General features: G+C 42.0%; 2 protein-coding genes across 2 annotated transcripts; one reads left to right on the forward strand and one right to left on the reverse strand.

Annotated features, from left to right (window-relative positions):
* The first annotated feature begins 1,435 nt into the window (after positions 1–1,435).
* plin6 (perilipin 6) lies at positions 1,436–6,830 on the forward strand. The gene is made up of 4 exons (XM_037676551.1): positions 1,436–1,454; positions 3,726–3,787; positions 5,075–5,341; positions 6,423–6,830. The coding sequence occupies exons 1-4, from the start codon at positions 1,436–1,438 to the stop codon at positions 6,828–6,830; spliced, it is 756 nt and encodes a 251-aa protein (XP_037532479.1).
* Positions 6,831–8,474: 1,644 nt separating this feature from the next.
* Positions 8,475–10,610, reverse strand: zgc:171704 (uncharacterized protein LOC100124619 homolog). The gene is made up of 4 exons (XM_037676751.1): positions 10,508–10,610; positions 9,733–9,786; positions 9,545–9,612; positions 8,475–8,885 (listed from the first exon to the last, which is right to left on the reverse strand). Exons 1-4 carry the CDS (start codon positions 10,608–10,610, stop codon positions 8,475–8,477), a joined length of 636 nt encoding a protein of 211 aa, XP_037532679.1.
* Positions 10,611–16,707: the final 6,097 nt, after the last annotated feature.

Raw genomic sequence — 16,707 nt, forward strand, 5'->3', positions numbered from 1 at the left:
ACACACACACACACACACACACACACACACACACACACACACACACACACACACACACACACACACATATATATATTTATTTTTTTAAATAATTGGCAAAAAGCCTTTTAGAAAAATATATGAAGTCTGTCTCAAAGTCCAGATGTTGGTCAGGATCCTCATAACGCCTGTTCACACGCTTGTGCATGTGTGTCTGTGTGTGTGGCTACGTGACCAGAAACACATGTATCTCCACCATCAATCAGCAGCCTCACTCCTCCTCTTCGTCATCACATTTCTCCCTGTTTTGGTTTAAAGCCTTAAAAACGTCTCTCATGTTCAAGTTTAAGTTCATGTCAACTTTACTGTCATGTCTATCGCATGTGGTGCATGGGGTGGAATGAAATTATGTACACAGGATCCCAGTTACTCTCCAAAATAACAAACTGTAAAGTATAAAATGAAACAGTAAATAACGATATACGCTAATAAACCACCAAACGGTACACTAAAAGATCTAAGATATATGCTAAACACTAATAATGTAAACCAATACTGCGTAACGACAGCAGCCCGAACAGTTTCTGATGAAAAACCAAAGAGAAAAGTTGAAATGACTCGTCTGACTTGTACACAGACCTGAAAAAATGTTTAAAAGCTTCAATTTGAGGTTCTAAATCCACGAAACGCCTTTGTGTCAAGCTTGCAGATCAAATCAGGGAGATTCCTGAATCTTGGTGGCCAGATAACCATCAGAACGTTGTTCTTTCCTTCACGTTCTCTAAAACAAGCCTGGCTCTGAGCGGACCTCCTCTCAGACAGAAGCCTGCAGGAAAAACCGTTCCAGCCTCAGATAAGTGGATCTGTTTCCTCTGCAGACGCCTCTAATTGAAGTTAAGCTCTGCTACGTGCCGCTCCGAGCGTCTGAGCTGATGGAGCGATAAAAAGCAGCCGAGAGCTCCGATCCGTGAGTCGTCTGAGCGTCCGGCTGTCATCGCCCTCAGGTTGCACACGTTACATGTCAGACACACGCAGCTCAACACGCAGGCCAGGAGAGCAGCTGATCAGAGCAACCATCAGCCTAAAGACAGTCGAGATAATACGAAGGTACTGTGTGTTCACACCAGGGCGGGAAGACATCAGCAATGACCTCGGAGAAGCTGCCCGTCAATCTGAGAAGGGTCAAAGGTCATTTAGAGTCCATCATTCTACACAGAAAGATTATTCACAAGAGGAAAACAATTCAAACAGCTGAGTCACCCTGAAGGTCAGACCGTGCAGTGACTTTACAGGCCTCAGTCTGCAGGTCAAAGGTCATGATCTTGTCTCTCTAAGCACAGTTTAGATTTGTAATGTTCTTTCTGAAGGAAGCACAAGACTTCTGGACCAGAACCAGTCCAGAGGACAGATGTTTACCCAGAATTCAATGCAGCAAACAGCTCATCCAGCTGTCAGCATGGTGGTGGAGGCTGATGGTTTGAGCTCCTGTCAGTCACTGAGTGGACCAGAACTCTCTGGAGACCAAAGGGTTCTGGAGTCAGATGTGGGTCAGAAAGAACAGAACCAAGCTGCTGCAGCGGTCCAGTCAGAGTCCAGAACCTGAACCTGAGTGAAACTCTGTGGTGGACCCTCAGAGAGCTGAAACCTCGACGATGGAAAGGAGAGTGGGCCAGAACTCCTCCAGAACCAGGAGAGAGACTGATGGGGGTTCTGCTGCTGAAGGAGGTTCTGATGGGTCACGAGCTGGAACCAGTTATTTTTGTACTTCCTGTTTATATTTGGGCTCAGTTTGAGTTTTAGTTCCACCTCCTGTTTTAAAATAGAAGAGTGTGGTCGTCTGTCCTCCCTCACCTGGTGGCCGTGGCCCCCATAGATTATGGTAAACGGGCTGTCCTTCTACATCACCTTTCTGTCTTATCAAGACACTCAAAGCTCTTTCCACTACAACCTGCACCCTCGTTTACCCATTCATACAGCACTCCAGATCTATAATCAGAGCTTCATCACATTCATACACTGATGGGACACATCAGAGGCAGAGAGGGGTTCAGTGTCTTGCCCAGGGACACTTCAACATGGGACTGCTGGTGGATTTGAACCCCCAACTCTTGCATTGGAGGACGACTGCTCTAACGACTGTGGCTGAGTGGTTAGATTATAAGATTATAAAATATTTGGCCAAAGATATAACCTGTGCAAAGATTATACAGTAAACCTTTGTCCACCCCAATCCTTTTAGGAAACAATGCTTTATATTTAAATTTGTATTTCTTTATTTTTTGCTTAAAATCCTACTTTCCTCAAACGAATGGGGTGGTTGGTTTACATGCATGTATGCTGGTGGCCATCTTGGATTTTGATATGACAACCCAATCTTTGGCAGGAACCTTTCTGACCCCTCGATGAAGCCACAGATCAAAATGGAAGTTGGTTTCTGACATTTTTCAAGTGAACATTCTCACAACATGAACGGACGAACAGAAGCTATTTCCATTTCCTGCTCTTTGCTCTGCAACGGACAATAAGCTCTGAATTCAGATGGTTTGGGGTTTGAATCCTGCTGTGAGCAGATTCTGGGTTTTCCTTGCTGGCAGCAGTCCAACATAAAACAATAACCAGTTGCAAATGTAAAGAAAGAAAACATGGAATATGTTTTAAATTTCAGGACATAAAAACTGGTGTGGTCGTCACCAGTTTTCAAAATAAAGTCCCAACGTTCTTTGTTTTTCCTGATGAAAGGTTCTTATGTTCGGCAGCGTCGCTGCTGCAGAACATTTGAATTAGTCGTCGTGTTTCCCGCAGCGTTTGGGTCTGAGATGTTCTGGCAGGAAGTCTGAGCATCATCTGAGCTGCTTGTTGTTCTCCTGCTCACGTGTCGGTTTGGTCTAAACAACAACAACAACAATGCACAAACAGAAGATCTTTCTTCTCCCTCTCATCACGTTTTTGTTTCTGAGTTCAGCTCGTTCAAACCAACGACACCCCCCCCCCCCCCCCCCCACCCCGCTCCGGCACATTTCTGGACCCCTGTCCCCGTCTGTCACGTGTTGGTCGGATTATGTGTCAGGACGTCAAAGGTCACGGTTCACCGCCTCTCTTGGACCCAAATACTTGATGAGACCCTGATGAGACCCTGCAGAGTTTCCCAGGACTGAACCATGGACCAGTTTCTGCTCAGATCAGAACCGGTCACTTTGTCCCGTCAGCTCATCTCTGATTGGCCGAGTGAAACCTCCTCATCTTTGGTCCAGGACAAAAACAAAACCAGTTCAGTAGTCCGATTCAGAGATCCAGATGAAGTCTCAAGGTTCTCCTCAGGTTCTGCTCAGGTTCTCCTCATGTTTTGCTCAGGTTCTCCTCAGGTTCTGCTCAGGTTCTCCTCAAGTTCTCCTCGGTTCTCCTCAGGTTTTGCTCAGGTTCTGCTCAGCTTCTGCTCAGGTTCTGCTCAGGTTTTGCTCAGGTTCTCCTCAGGTTCTGCTCAGGTTCTGCTCAGGTTTTGCTCAGGTTCTCCTCAAGTTCTCCTCAGGTTCTGCTCAGGTTCTGCTCAGGTTCTCCTCAGGTTCTCCTCAGGTTCTGCTCAGCTTCTGCTCAGGTTCTGCTCAGGTTCTCCTCAGGTTTTGCTCAGGTTCTCCTCAGGTTTTGCTCAGGTTCTGCTCAGGTTCTGCTCAGCTTACTCAGTTGGGATTGTTTAGAGGTTCTGTCTGCGTGTGTTCATTGTCTCTATGTGGTCCTGTTGTGGACCTGAGACCTGCTCTACACCTCCTGTGGACAGCTGGGGGCAGAGACCAGCTCCTCGGGACAGAACCAGGTGAGTCCAGTAAATGGACAAAGAGGAACACATCTTCTCAGGTCGTTTAACTGAAGCTGTGATGAGGACTGAAGGTTTAAAGGATTCTCTTCACTGATTCTCATGAGTCTTCTGTTTCTGTTGGATTTGTTTATTAAATCCCTCCAGAGGTCAAAGGTCGAGCTCGGACTTTTCTTTTCCAAACAGGTGAAGAGTGTTTGTAACGTATCATAAAACCCTGTAGAACCATCAAACAGAACTTGTGGTCCCATCAGAACTTCTTTGATCCGGCTCATAGTTTTTGCACAGACTGTCCGAGGCCTAGTTTTTACTCTGTGTTTCTGTCTGAAGTAATGTTGTGTGCTCCCTCCTCCCATAAAAGTGTTCATCACCATGACAACCAGTGACTCAGCAGGTTCTGGCTCTTTATTTTTACCCAGCATGCTTTTCTTCCTCTTGTTTCCGTCATGGCTGTCCCTGTTGATCCTTCATGTCATCTCTAATTAGACCTTTGATGTTCAGGAGGAATCAGCCCCAGGGACAGGAAACGGGAGGAGAACTGGACTTTCAAAGTAAAGCTCTTCAAAATAAGAGTCTGGCTCTATCAAGAACATTTATTTTTTTTTACAGAGGAAGTCTCAAACTTCTTGCTTGTTTTAGAAAAAGCAAGTTGATGGATGTTGCATTGATGACCTTTAACATTATGGAATAATTTTCTAATTTTTATTGAGTTTTCACGAGTCAAACTTAGAGTTCGAAGACATCGTGATCAGGAGCAGAAGCCGCCCCGACCTCCTTCCTGCTGCTTCACGAACACGACAAAAAGAAACCCCTTCATGCTGCGTGTCCGCCTGAACGCTCCCTCCTGCGGGGCTTTCCTCTTTGTGTCTTCATCACGTGTCAGGTTCTGGTGCCAGCTCGGACCTGGTCTGAGTTCAGAGCTTCTCCCTGGTGTCTCCTGGGAAACTTCAGCAGCTGCCAAGTGGAATCAGATTAGACCAGATCATCAGAACCACAGAAAGTCCACTGCTGAAATCAAAGTCCTGAGCCAGAATCTGCTCCACAACGCTGATTAATTGGACCTTCACTCACATGTTTTATATTTGCATGTCTTTTGTTCCACCAAAAATCCTGAGAAATATTTTGACAAGATGGTAACTAACAATAAAAAATCTTCTTCAGAACCATGGAAAGCATCATTAAAGTCAAACTTTTAGCCAGCCTCAGTTCTAAAAATCAACTTCAAGGTGGTTTAAGAGAAATGTACCAAGTTAGTTGACGCTCACCTGAGCTGTGTGTTACCTGCAGGTCGGTCTGAGGCGCATCCTGGAGCTGACAGGTGAGCTGCTGCAGTACCTGCACAACCTGGTGGTGGCGCTGTTGAGCGGAGCAGAGAGTTTCAGGCGGGCCGCCCTGCGGGGGATTGGTAACCGGGCAGTCGCGTTGGCCGAGCTGACTCCGGTTCAACAGGTCCGAGAGCTGCCAGCCCAGATTCAGCAGGTGCTCCGGGACCTGCAGGAGCTGTCCAAGGTCCTTCTGCAACTGGTGATCAACACCACGCCGCTCTACGACATGGTAGGTCCAGAGAGGGAGGAGCAACACCTGAAACACACCCAGAAAACACTAAGAAAACCAAATACTCATCTGCAAACTACGGAGCAGTAAAAGGGACAAAAGTAGGATGTTGGAGCAGTTGTACATGTAGAGGACGTCCCTGATGAAGATAAACCTTTGAACTCATGCAAACAACAACACAGCCACTAACTCATCATCATTAACTGGATATTAGCATGTAATGATTAGCAGGTGGCCCCTGCAGGACTAACAATGTAACTGTTAGCTTTAGATTTACGTATCACTGGTTTGAAGTCAGGCAGCACGGTGGCGCAGTTGGTAGAGCTGCTGTCTCTCAGCGAGCAGGTCCTTGGTTCAAACCCCGGTCCAGGGGCCTTTCTGGGTGGAGTTTGCATGTTCTCTCCGTGCATGCGTGGGTTTTCTCCGAGTACTCCAGTTTCCTCCCACAGACTAAAAACATGCATGTTAGGCTGATTGGTAACTAAATTGTCCCTAGGTGTGAGTGAGAAAGTGAATGGTTGTTTGTCTCGTTTGTCTCTATGTGGCCCTGTGATGGACTTGCAACCTGTCCAGGGTGTACCCCGCCCCTCGCACAGTGATTGCTGGACATGGGCACCGGCGACCCCCGTGACCCAAAACGGAAGAAGCGGGTAAAAGATAATGGACGTATGGAACTCATTTATTTATCATTTCAGGCAAAATCCTTTTAGCCAACATTGTTGATTTACTTGAACTGTTTTGTACCCGACAGCACGGGTTCATTCTTCTGTCCCGCTGACTGAGCCAGTCTTCATGGCTGCGGTCAGTATTTTCAAGGGAGTTTACAAAAATGTTGCTTTTAGTGAACAGAACTGGCAAAACTATGACATCAGAAGTCAACGAAAGATGACGTATGCAGTCTGGTGAAAATCCCTCGTGTGACGACTAATGATGCTTCTCAAGGGGGTGTCGCGTTATGTAGCTAAATAAGTTCACCACTACCCTTGATTCTCCCAAGAGCTCACTTGAAGGTGTTTGGTTAGGGTGTGGGTTTGGACCTGAGCCCTGTCCCTCTTCAGATTCCTTGATTTGTGTGTTTCAGCTGGAGCAGCCATCTCCTCAGCAGCTGGAGGACTTCCTGAACCAGGAGGACCTGGCGTCGGACAGCTCGTCCCGCCGTAGCTCCGCTAATAGTCTCTTCTCGAAGGCAATGGATGGACGTCCTCGCCGCCGTCGTAGTCTCTACTCTCGTGCCCGTCGGGGCTCTGGAGGTCCTCTGAGCCCGGAGTCCCCCAACAAACGTCGTTCCAGCATGAAGGATTCATCCAGCCCTGAGGTAGACAGCCAGACCCCCCCTTCTGAAGACAAGGCTCTCCGACGTCCATCCGCCACGGAGCTGCTGCTCATGCCGCTCCAACAATTCATCTCCCAGAGCCAGAAGGCTTTCGAGTACCTGAGCCCCAACGCTGCAGACAACGCCGCCATCACCCTAAATACAGACGACTCCTAAAGACCGCTGTGCTTCGACCCTATCACGACCTCTGACCTCTCCACCTGTTCATTCAGTCCCTGAAGACGAGTCGGCCATCACCAAATGAAGGCTCAGTCGCTGCTGCTGGAGTTCTGATCCACTAAGAAATGCTCTGACTTTGATTAATGTTACTGTTGAAAATACAAAAAGTCTAATACCTTAAATATCTTTATGTCTAAGGGGAAGGCCTCTGGTGTTCTGAGATTTACTACGAGCAAATGCATCTCAGATTTATTTTAACCCCACGATGCTTCAAACAGTTTCTGCGTTCAGAGACGATACGTGAAGTTAAAGACTTCGTGGTTTTCCTTCTGAGATGTTCAGACATAAATAAGTTGTAGTCAGCGTTACAGAACTTCTTTGGTCAAACGTCACAATAAAAGCTGGATATAATTAGTTTAAGAAAGAGAGAGGAAATAATTCAAGTTTAACCTAAACTGAATGAAAACTGTATTTTTAAGGTAAAATTAATGATTTTATCGATGCTTTGTAACACAATCCCTGTAAAGTTTCTGTGCAACAGTGATGAAATGAAGCCTCTTCAGATGCTCACTTTTGTTCTGGTTTTATTAAAACACATTTTTCAGTGCGTTACAGAACATCTGCAGCTGATGTGCAACATCAACACAAAGAAATACAGATTACACTGTTCGAATAAAAACAGTTCTGCAGGTCTCAAGTATTCTTTTCATTTGTGTGTAAAACTAGAACGTTTTATTTCCCTTCAGGCTCAAATGGCAGATTTAAATGGACATTAAACAGGTTCTGTGTATTAATGGATCAAACAGAAACAACTGGACTCGTGTTCTGAAGCCGTTCATCTGGTCTGAAATGTCTGCAGTGTGGAGTTCACAGCTTTGTTCTTAGAGCCGCTGCAGGTTTGGAGAACTTCTTTGATCCGGTTCTGTTCCTTCTGTCTTTGTGGGGATGTGATCGGCCCGGTGGGGTAAAGTTCTGATGACAGAACGTTTGTGTTCCAGTGGGCGGTGAGACCCAAACACAAGGTTCTGACCCGTGTGCATTAATGAAAAAGTCTTCAGACGGTAGAATCGGCGTCTTGATGCTTTTCCATGAGAACAGGCAGAAACTCTGCAGCTGTTCCATCATGAAGCAAAACATCTGTTCAAACTTCAAGCTGTTCGTTTTTTAATAAAGTGTCTGAGAGTCGGACTCCCAGCTGAGCTGGACTCTGGAAGCTCTTCGTCCGCATGTTTCACAGAACTTCTGATATAAAACACATTTAGTCTAAAAAGAACTCAACTTTGTGGAAGAACTGGATCAGTCGGTGATTAGGTCCAGATAAAGGCCTGCAGTCAGGAGGGTTCACCCTCAGTGGACCAGGAAACCCGGACCTCAGGTCTGCTGGTGTCAGTACCACGGTCTGTAGGGTCACCAGGGTTCATCTTCTGAGGACCATCAACCAAACGCCAGCCTCTTAACTCGGACACTCTTCTGTTCTGCTTCTAGACTCACACTGAAGTGAAAGTAAACACTCGTACGACCTCTACTTAACCATCTTCATCAAACTTCAACCTTCTTCAGCTCGTCCCCGAGGCGTTGGACAGGAAGTCTGCATCGACTTCATCTAATCAGAATCATTAAAAACCGCTCTGTGCGTCAACTCTATTCGGCTCGTTTCCTCCCAAACACCGCCGACACAGTCCTGACGATCCCTCGGACCCCGGCCACACTCTTCCTCAGAGCCCGGGTCTCCCTGACGAGGTCGACCAGCTGGTGAAACACCAGCAGGACGCCGTGGTACGTCTCAGCCGCCGACACCTCGAAGAAGCCGCAGCGCTCGGTCAGAGCGAGCAGCCGGCCCTCCTCGCCAGAGACCCTGCGGTGGTCCTTCAGGTCCCGTTTGTTCCCCACGATGACGACGGGGACGGACGACGGCTTTCTGCTGCGGCGAATCATCTGCAGCTGCTGAAGAACCGCGGAGAAGCTGCCGCGGTCGCAGATGTTGTAGACCAGGATGATCCCGTCAGCCCACTGCAGCCGTTTGTCGCTGATGGAGCTGCTTTTCTCTCCAGCCTGAAGAGAAATTAAAAATATATTTTACTTCTGTTTAAAGACAAGTAAACCAAGTCCTCATCCTTAAATCTGTCCAGAAACATTTAAGTCCTCGCTACAGCTAAAGACAAGTTGGTGAGTTTTTTGTTGTAGCTCGTTCTGTTGTCTTACATGTCAGTGCTGAATTAAAAATAAATTAGTCAACTTTTCCATTAGTTGCTTCTTGGCATGGAAGGCGATACGTCACTGGACTGGAATTACTGGAAGCAAAACTTGCAACAAGTTTAGCAAATTTTCTCATCGCACTGAACGAAACATTTGCCTGAAAAATTTGGTCCAAAATCCACGAGGAGTTTTAACAACTCCGAACTTTAGAATGTGGAGTTTGAAGCTTCAAACTGCCCGAGATGATCAGATTATTCACATGCAGATTATTCGTACATCCCTCCCTCCTAAGGGTCATGAAGGTCTTTGTAGCACGGATGAAGGGTTCCAGTTAGGGACAATTCCAGCAACAAGTTTGAGACCATTTGTTCATTTCTTTAACACATGAACCCTGCTGAGACCCTCAAATGTTTAGAAACAGTTCAGAGAGTTTGTCGCAGTCCAGCAACAAACTTCAGGAAGTCATTTAACTCTGTTTATCTGGGGAAACGTGATGCAGCCAGAGGAGGATGTACCTGAGAGTCCCAGATGTTGATGCAGATCTCCTGACCATTGACTTTGTCGACTCGACTGTAGATCGACTCTGAAAACAAGAAACAGATTGAAATTTCAGACGAATGCAGCAAAAAGAATAATAAAAAAAAAAAAAAAACATTTCAAGCTATTTGCAAGAAAGTCCTCAAAGAACAGACGAAGTTCTCACCAATGTCTCCGTACTCGCCGATGAATCTCCTGGTCAGAAATCTGACGGCGAGAGCTGCAGAGACAAACAACGTTAACACAAAACAACCCAAAGACGTTTCTGACAAAACACATAAGGAAAAATCTGAAGCATAAAACACTAATTATGTTACTTTATATGCAATTAACTAATATAATGTCTTCTGTTAAAAACAGGTTTCATTCAAACTGTTCCTTAAACATCTTTATTAAAAAGAAAAAAATAAACATGTAAATCTTTTAAAATGGGATGCTCAAAGAAACTTTTCAGTATTTTATTTATCTTTTGGAAATATTAAACCTTTACAAAATGAAATTATTTTATATAATCATCATCCATCCATCTCTGTACATCTATCTATCTATATCTATCTATATCTATATCTATCTATATCTATCTATATCTATCTATATCTATATATCTACATCTATATATCTCTATATATCTATATTATATTATATTATATACACACACACACACAGTATATATACAGTATATGTGCACGTGTGTGTGATGGAGGGGGTAAATGAAACAATTCTAACTGTTGACCATTTTCTAATCATATATAATACAAAATTTGACCTTTTGAACCTTTGTAACATTTGTAACATTTATAATTTTTCCTAAAGTAAGTTGAACTTTTTAACAAAAGTGCAGAAGATGTAGAAATAATTAAAAGTGCAACTGAGTGGAATATACTTCCTGTTTCTTAATATCTTAAAGCAGAAAATAATTAATCTGTGTCAAACATTCTTACCGGTCTTGCCGACGTTGTGTGCTCCCAGCAGCAGGATGTTCACCTCCACCCTCTGCTGGTTCCCCTCCATCGCCTCCACGCGGCTTCTCTCCTCCACCACCATCAGGAATCTGTGCGAGTTCTGGTTCTGTCTGAATGGAGAAAGGTTCTGCAGCTCCTGCTTCAGATCCTGGTTTTATATACGTAGTGGGCGTGGCCTCTTCCTGGCTGCACCATCTGATTGGTGGATGCGATTTATCTGGTGTGTGTGTGGAGTCATCACTGATAATGAGCCAGTTTGTGTAAACTCGTATTGAGTGTTTGTGAGGACCACAATCTGTTTTGTACCACCTCAGTGGGGACGCTTTGGCTTAGGAGGACACTTCAGGACATGTCTGCTCTACAGGGGACATTTTAGGACACATTCTTTTTACGGACAGTTTTTTGGTTGTGGAGATATTTCATTTAACTTTTAAACACAATGTTTGTTGTTTTCTTTGTTTTTTTTTTTACTGTCTTTTCTTTTTTTACATTTTCAAGGAAATACATTTAGATTCAGTTTATTTATTCATATAGCTCAAAGTCACACAAAATAAAGTCACAACAGAAGTCATCTCAGGGCACTGTACAAAAACATTCACATACATAAAAAAGCCTATTAGTAAAAGTTCTCTATCTAAGGAAGCCAGCAGATTGTGCTGAATCTTCACTTTGTTAGCACAAGGGCACCAGTGGAACATAAAACTCCTCTTGACAGGAAGAAACCTCCAGCAGAACCAGGCTCAGAACGAGCAACCATCTGCTTCGACCAGCTGGCTTTGAGAGGAATGGAAAAAGAAACAAAGCACAGAATAACAAGTCCAGGCGAACTTTTTATTGGAAGAAAGACAAAAATTAATGTAGAAATAATTACAAATAGGTTTTTAACGGAAGAACTGGAGACTAAATTAATGCCATCCACAGGATGTGAAAGGCTGCAAAGTGTATTCCTAAAATGCTCAGGTCCAAAAACCAAAACCTATGTCATGTCTGCGTTTAAAAGCAGAAAATTAAGGATTATCCAGGTTTTTATGCTTGTAATCTAAGTAATTGAATGGACTAATTGGGTGTCATGGACAAATATAATTGTGTATCATAAGCATAACAATGAAAATGTGCAGCATTGAGGTCTAACAGGACCAGTAGACGTATAGACACAAGTCCATTGTCTAAGGCCATGAGAATATCATTAGTAACTAATAATTAGTGTGATTTCTCTGCTATGATAAGCTCTAAACCCTGACTGAAACTCTTCAGATTATTTCTATTTAGATGCTCACACAAATCACCTACAACTATTATCTCTAGAAGTTTTTTTTTAGATGAATGTTAGATTAGATATAGATCTATAACTGACCAGAATTCCTGAATCAAGATCAGGTTTCTTAAGAAAATGTATAAATACGGCAACCTTAAAGCGCTTTGGTACATAACCATTTAAATTAAGCAGAATCAGAATAAGCTTTATTATCACTGCACCGAGATACGAGAATATATATATAAGCAAATCAAAAATGTGATTATTAATTAGGAGAAATACCTTTTTAAACAGTCTGATTGGGATGGGATTTAGCAGACATGTGGTTTGGCTGAAGTTATAATTTTTGATAATTCATTGAGCTCAACAGGACAAAAACAGTTTTAAAATACAGTAAATCAATTTCTAGGGACATCCTCCTCCAGCTGAGGAGAAACTCTTCATCAGTGTTTGTGCAGAGAGAAACTGGACTACTCTGCCCCCTGGTGACCCACACCAGAACCTCTGATTGCTCCTTTTAAATTCTGTTCCAAGTTTGTGCTTTCGGTTACTTTAAGCTCTGAAATCCAAGTTCAAGTTTTGGATTCAGTTTTTTAAATTACCATAATTTCAACACCACAGAAAACCATTTGAAAATGTATTTTATTTTTTTAATCCAATAATTCTCAGGTCATCTGGACAGTTTCTTTTTTTATAGACGTTTCGCCCTCTATCCGGAGGGCTTCATCAGTCTGAGGAGTTCCAGTAAATGGTTTTCCCACCGAGCAGTAAACTTCTTAAGTGGACCAACCAGTGTGCTGGAGCTAAGATGGTTTCTGGGGGTCGTCCTGTCCCCCCCCCAGACTCCTCCCAGGCCGGCAGCCACAGCAAAGTGGTTCCAGGCAACAAAACTCATGCTCGATCATCCAGGTATCAAATCCAATAATTCTCAGTCAGGTCTATTTCTATCTATCAGGTGTATTTTAAAATATTTTCTGTGAAATCTTTCTAAAGTTTATTTATCATTTGTGGTGTCAGATTCGGACTCTTTGGGCCTGGCATAAAACATTTGGACAAAACTGTCCACAGAAAACTAAACCGCAAATCATTTGAAATTTTTGTTAACAGTATGAAAATAATGTTTTAGAGTCAAACAATAACTTTTCTGTACACTTTAAATATTTGCTCACCCGTTGAAACCAAGTAGCAATTTTTCAAATAAATCAAGAAAACAGATAAACCTAATCGATTGATCACAAAAACTTTTGCACAACTTAACACAATATTTTTTAATCAAAGTGTTTTTACAGAAACCTGCACCCCTGAGAGGTTTGAATCAGCTGGTTTCCATCCAGTTTTATTCATTTTGTGTTAAAAACAAAAAAGCGTTTCCACAAACTTTTAATAAACAAAGCAACGGCACAAACATACATTTAAAACTAAACTATTTTCATTTAGAAAAAGTAACAAGTTTGTTCCACAAGAAACAACTGGAAGTATCTCACCAGGTTTCACAGCCGTTTTAATAAATAAAACTTGAAGAAAAATAAAGTCCGATGGTACAAACTACTTTGATCAAAAATGATGTAATATTCAGGTTTTAACTCAAATTAACTTTCAGATGTTCTGTATGAAAGTTACATGATCAAGTTCTGTTTCAAGTTAAAAACTTTCTAATTACCCCGACGCATGCTCAATAACCTAAGTACAAAAATCAAGTTAATAAATACCAGTAATTATACATAATAAATAATTAACTTTCTAATGTTTTATTTCTTTCTTCAGCTTTCATTTATTAATTTTCTGTATTTGAGATGTTTCAAAAATAATTTGTGAAATAAAAAAAAATGCTTTAATTCAACTAAATAACATGGATTTTTTTTTTAAACAAGATATTATATATGATGTAAAATATGAAATAACTAGACATTTTAGGAATCTGCTAATAATCTCAGTAACTGGATTTTTCTAATATTTAACTAGTTTGTGTTCAGCTTCAATATTCAATGAAACATTTTAATTTAATTAATTTTAAACAGATCAATTTGAAGAGAAAACAATAAAACCACTATTAATAAACATTTGGTCCAAAAAAAGTCCTTGTAGGATTCTAAGGCACAAAAACATTTACATACTAACGAATATAAGCAACAGCTGCTGCTGAGACGAGGCAACGGTGAAAATATTCACAGGCTCTTTCATGTTTTACATTTGAGCTTTTCTCTATTTAGCTTTTCTTGGCTCTTTTGGCTGCATGAGTTTTCTGATCCAGAAAAGCTCTCAGCTTCTTCTTCAGACCTGCCAGCTGGGAGCTTGGTGGGAAGTTCTCCTCTTCGTATTTATTGCTGCTGGTCGCTGAGGTGCTCCCATCATCACATGGAATATTTGTGTCCAGAGCCTTCAGAAGTGAAGGATGCAGTTCTGATCCTAAAAGCTCCACCAACTTCTTCTGGAAACTTTGCTCCAAACTACACAACGCGTCATCCTGGAAACAGAAAATCATCTCAGAGCTGACAGAAATCGAACAAATTGTTGGTTTGGTTTAAACCTCCTAAATCCATTTTTACTTTTTACATTGTCTTAAAGACATAAAAACCTGGACGATCCTAAATTTTCTGCTTTTGAACACAGACGAGACTGAGGTTTTAGTTTTTTGGACCTGAGCATCTTAGGAATACATTTTTCAGTCGTTCTCCCTCCTTTTTTTTTTTTTTACCCTTTATTTATCCAGGTAGTCTCATTGAGCCACCAGAACTCATTTTCAAGAGAGACCTGTTTTAGCGAGCAGATGATGGGGGTTAAGGGCCTTGCTCAGGGGCCCAGAGTGGGGAGAATGAGGGTGGAAGGAGGCGTGTGTGTTTCACCTTTTCCACCCACATTTTGATGTTGACGGTACCGGGAGGTGAACCTGCGACTTTCCGATCACAAGCCCGTCTTCTAATCTCTGCGCCACCACTCCCTCATATAAAATTAGACACGTCTTATCTAAAAATGATGCAGAAAAACTGGTTCATGCATTTGTCACGTCTAGACTGGACTATTGCAATGGTTTATTATCTGAGTGTCCAAATACGTCTTTAAAACGTCTTCAGTTGATCCAAAACGCTGCTGCCAGAGTCTTAACTGGAGTTAGTGGGAGAGATCATCTCTCTCCAGTTTTAGCTTCTCTCCAATGGCTCCCTGTCAAGTCCAGAATTGAATTCAAATGTTTATTTCTAACCTACAAAGCCCTCAACAACCTAGCTCCATCTTATATTTGAGACCTTTTGTTCCATATTTTCCTAACAGAGCAATTCGCTCTCAGGCTGCAGGTTTACTCGCGGTTCACAGAGTTTCCAGGAGCAGAATGGGAGGAAGAGCTTCCAGTTCTCAGGCTCCTCTCTTGTGGAACCAACTTCCAGTTTCTGTCCGTGAGGCTGACACATTGTCCAGTTTTAAGACTTTCCTTTTTGATAAATCCTATAATTAGGGTCGGCTTGTTATATTATCTTAAGCTCAGACTACTAGCGAACAAAATGACCTAATTTCCTTAAATAATTTAGTAAAATTTAATAGTTTTCATTTGATACTATTTCTATAGTAACGTGATTATTGACCTGCCATTGTGTATCTGTTCCTCTCAAACCCAGCCGGTCGAAGCAGATGGCCGCTTGTCCTGAACCTGGTTCTGCTAAAGGTTTCTTCCTCATGAGGGAGTTTTTCCTTTCCACTGTCGCCTTCATGCTTGTTCAAGATGAGAGTTCTGTGATGGAGTTAAACTCAAAGCTGCTCCTCAGATAAATAATGTTAAATTATTATTTTTATATATGAATGTTTCTGTTCAGCGCCCCGAGACGACTTCTGTTGTGACTTGGCGCTGTATAAATAAACTGAATTGAACTGAATTGAATTGGGCAAAGCTAACTTGCAACGTTGCTACAAAGATTCCAATTTTGACTTCTCTAGAATATTTTCTGACTTTTACTTTGATTTCTAAATTATTGTGTCCACCCCATATTTGCATAAATAAATGACAAAGTTTGCACGGCGGTAGTTTTGTCTGTAAAGTGTTGGGACAATGATGGAATATAACTGCATCCAGCTCCACAAGTTTCAGTTTTGAAACGATGAACTTTTGCAGAAACAAATGTCTTGTTTTTCAAGTTACTTTAGACATAAAAACGTGGTACATTAATGTAATTTACTGTATTACTTACTTCTACATAGTGGTGCAGTTTTGTCAGAACGATCATGTAACATTTTTAGATTTGAGAATATTTGTTTCCTTGGTTACAGATAGTTTCCTTTGGCTGTGAGGAATAATGTTTTATTGCAAATGTAGATTTCTTAAATATTTCTGTTTTCTTTGAAATTCTGGAAAATATCCAAATTAGGATGTTTTTTAATTTTCACAAAGAGCATTTTTCAATTGCCTCTCACCTCATCACCCAAATCTAACTAAATCTATATTTTATTTAAGTCTTCATATACGAGCCTGTACAATGCGTTAGTAAAATAACGACTGTTTAACGTTTACAGACGACACAACGAGGAATGTTCAGCGTTTCATGTTTCAGATTCTGACAGAGGGCGACCCCAGTGGCAAAAGGATGAATACCTGGAGATTATGATCAATTTGTTCAGTTTTGTCTTCATAAATACTCAAATCAGAAAAACGTTCTGCTCATTTCAGGGTTTATTTTGAGGAAAATGTGATATTTAAGAGTTTGGAAATGCTGGAGTTCTTCCAGACTTCTTGTTTTCATATTGATCAGGAAAACCTCAAATCAAATCTCATGTTTTCATCCTTTACGACGGCACAAAAACCATCAACTTAAATAATCCTTGTAGCAGCCTGTCCCAGAGACAACATTTGTTCCCATAACTCCGTCAAAATGTTTTTTTAGTTGAATTAATATCAAAAATTATTTCTTCAGCTCCAACCAGCTGATTCTCAGAAAGCCGG

The sequence above is a fragment of the Nematolebias whitei genome, chromosome 5, assembly GCF_014905685.2.
Source record: "Nematolebias whitei isolate Nwh7 chromosome 5, NemWhi1, whole genome shotgun sequence".
NCBI classification, from domain to species: Eukaryota; Metazoa; Chordata; class Actinopteri; order Cyprinodontiformes; family Rivulidae; genus Nematolebias; species Nematolebias whitei.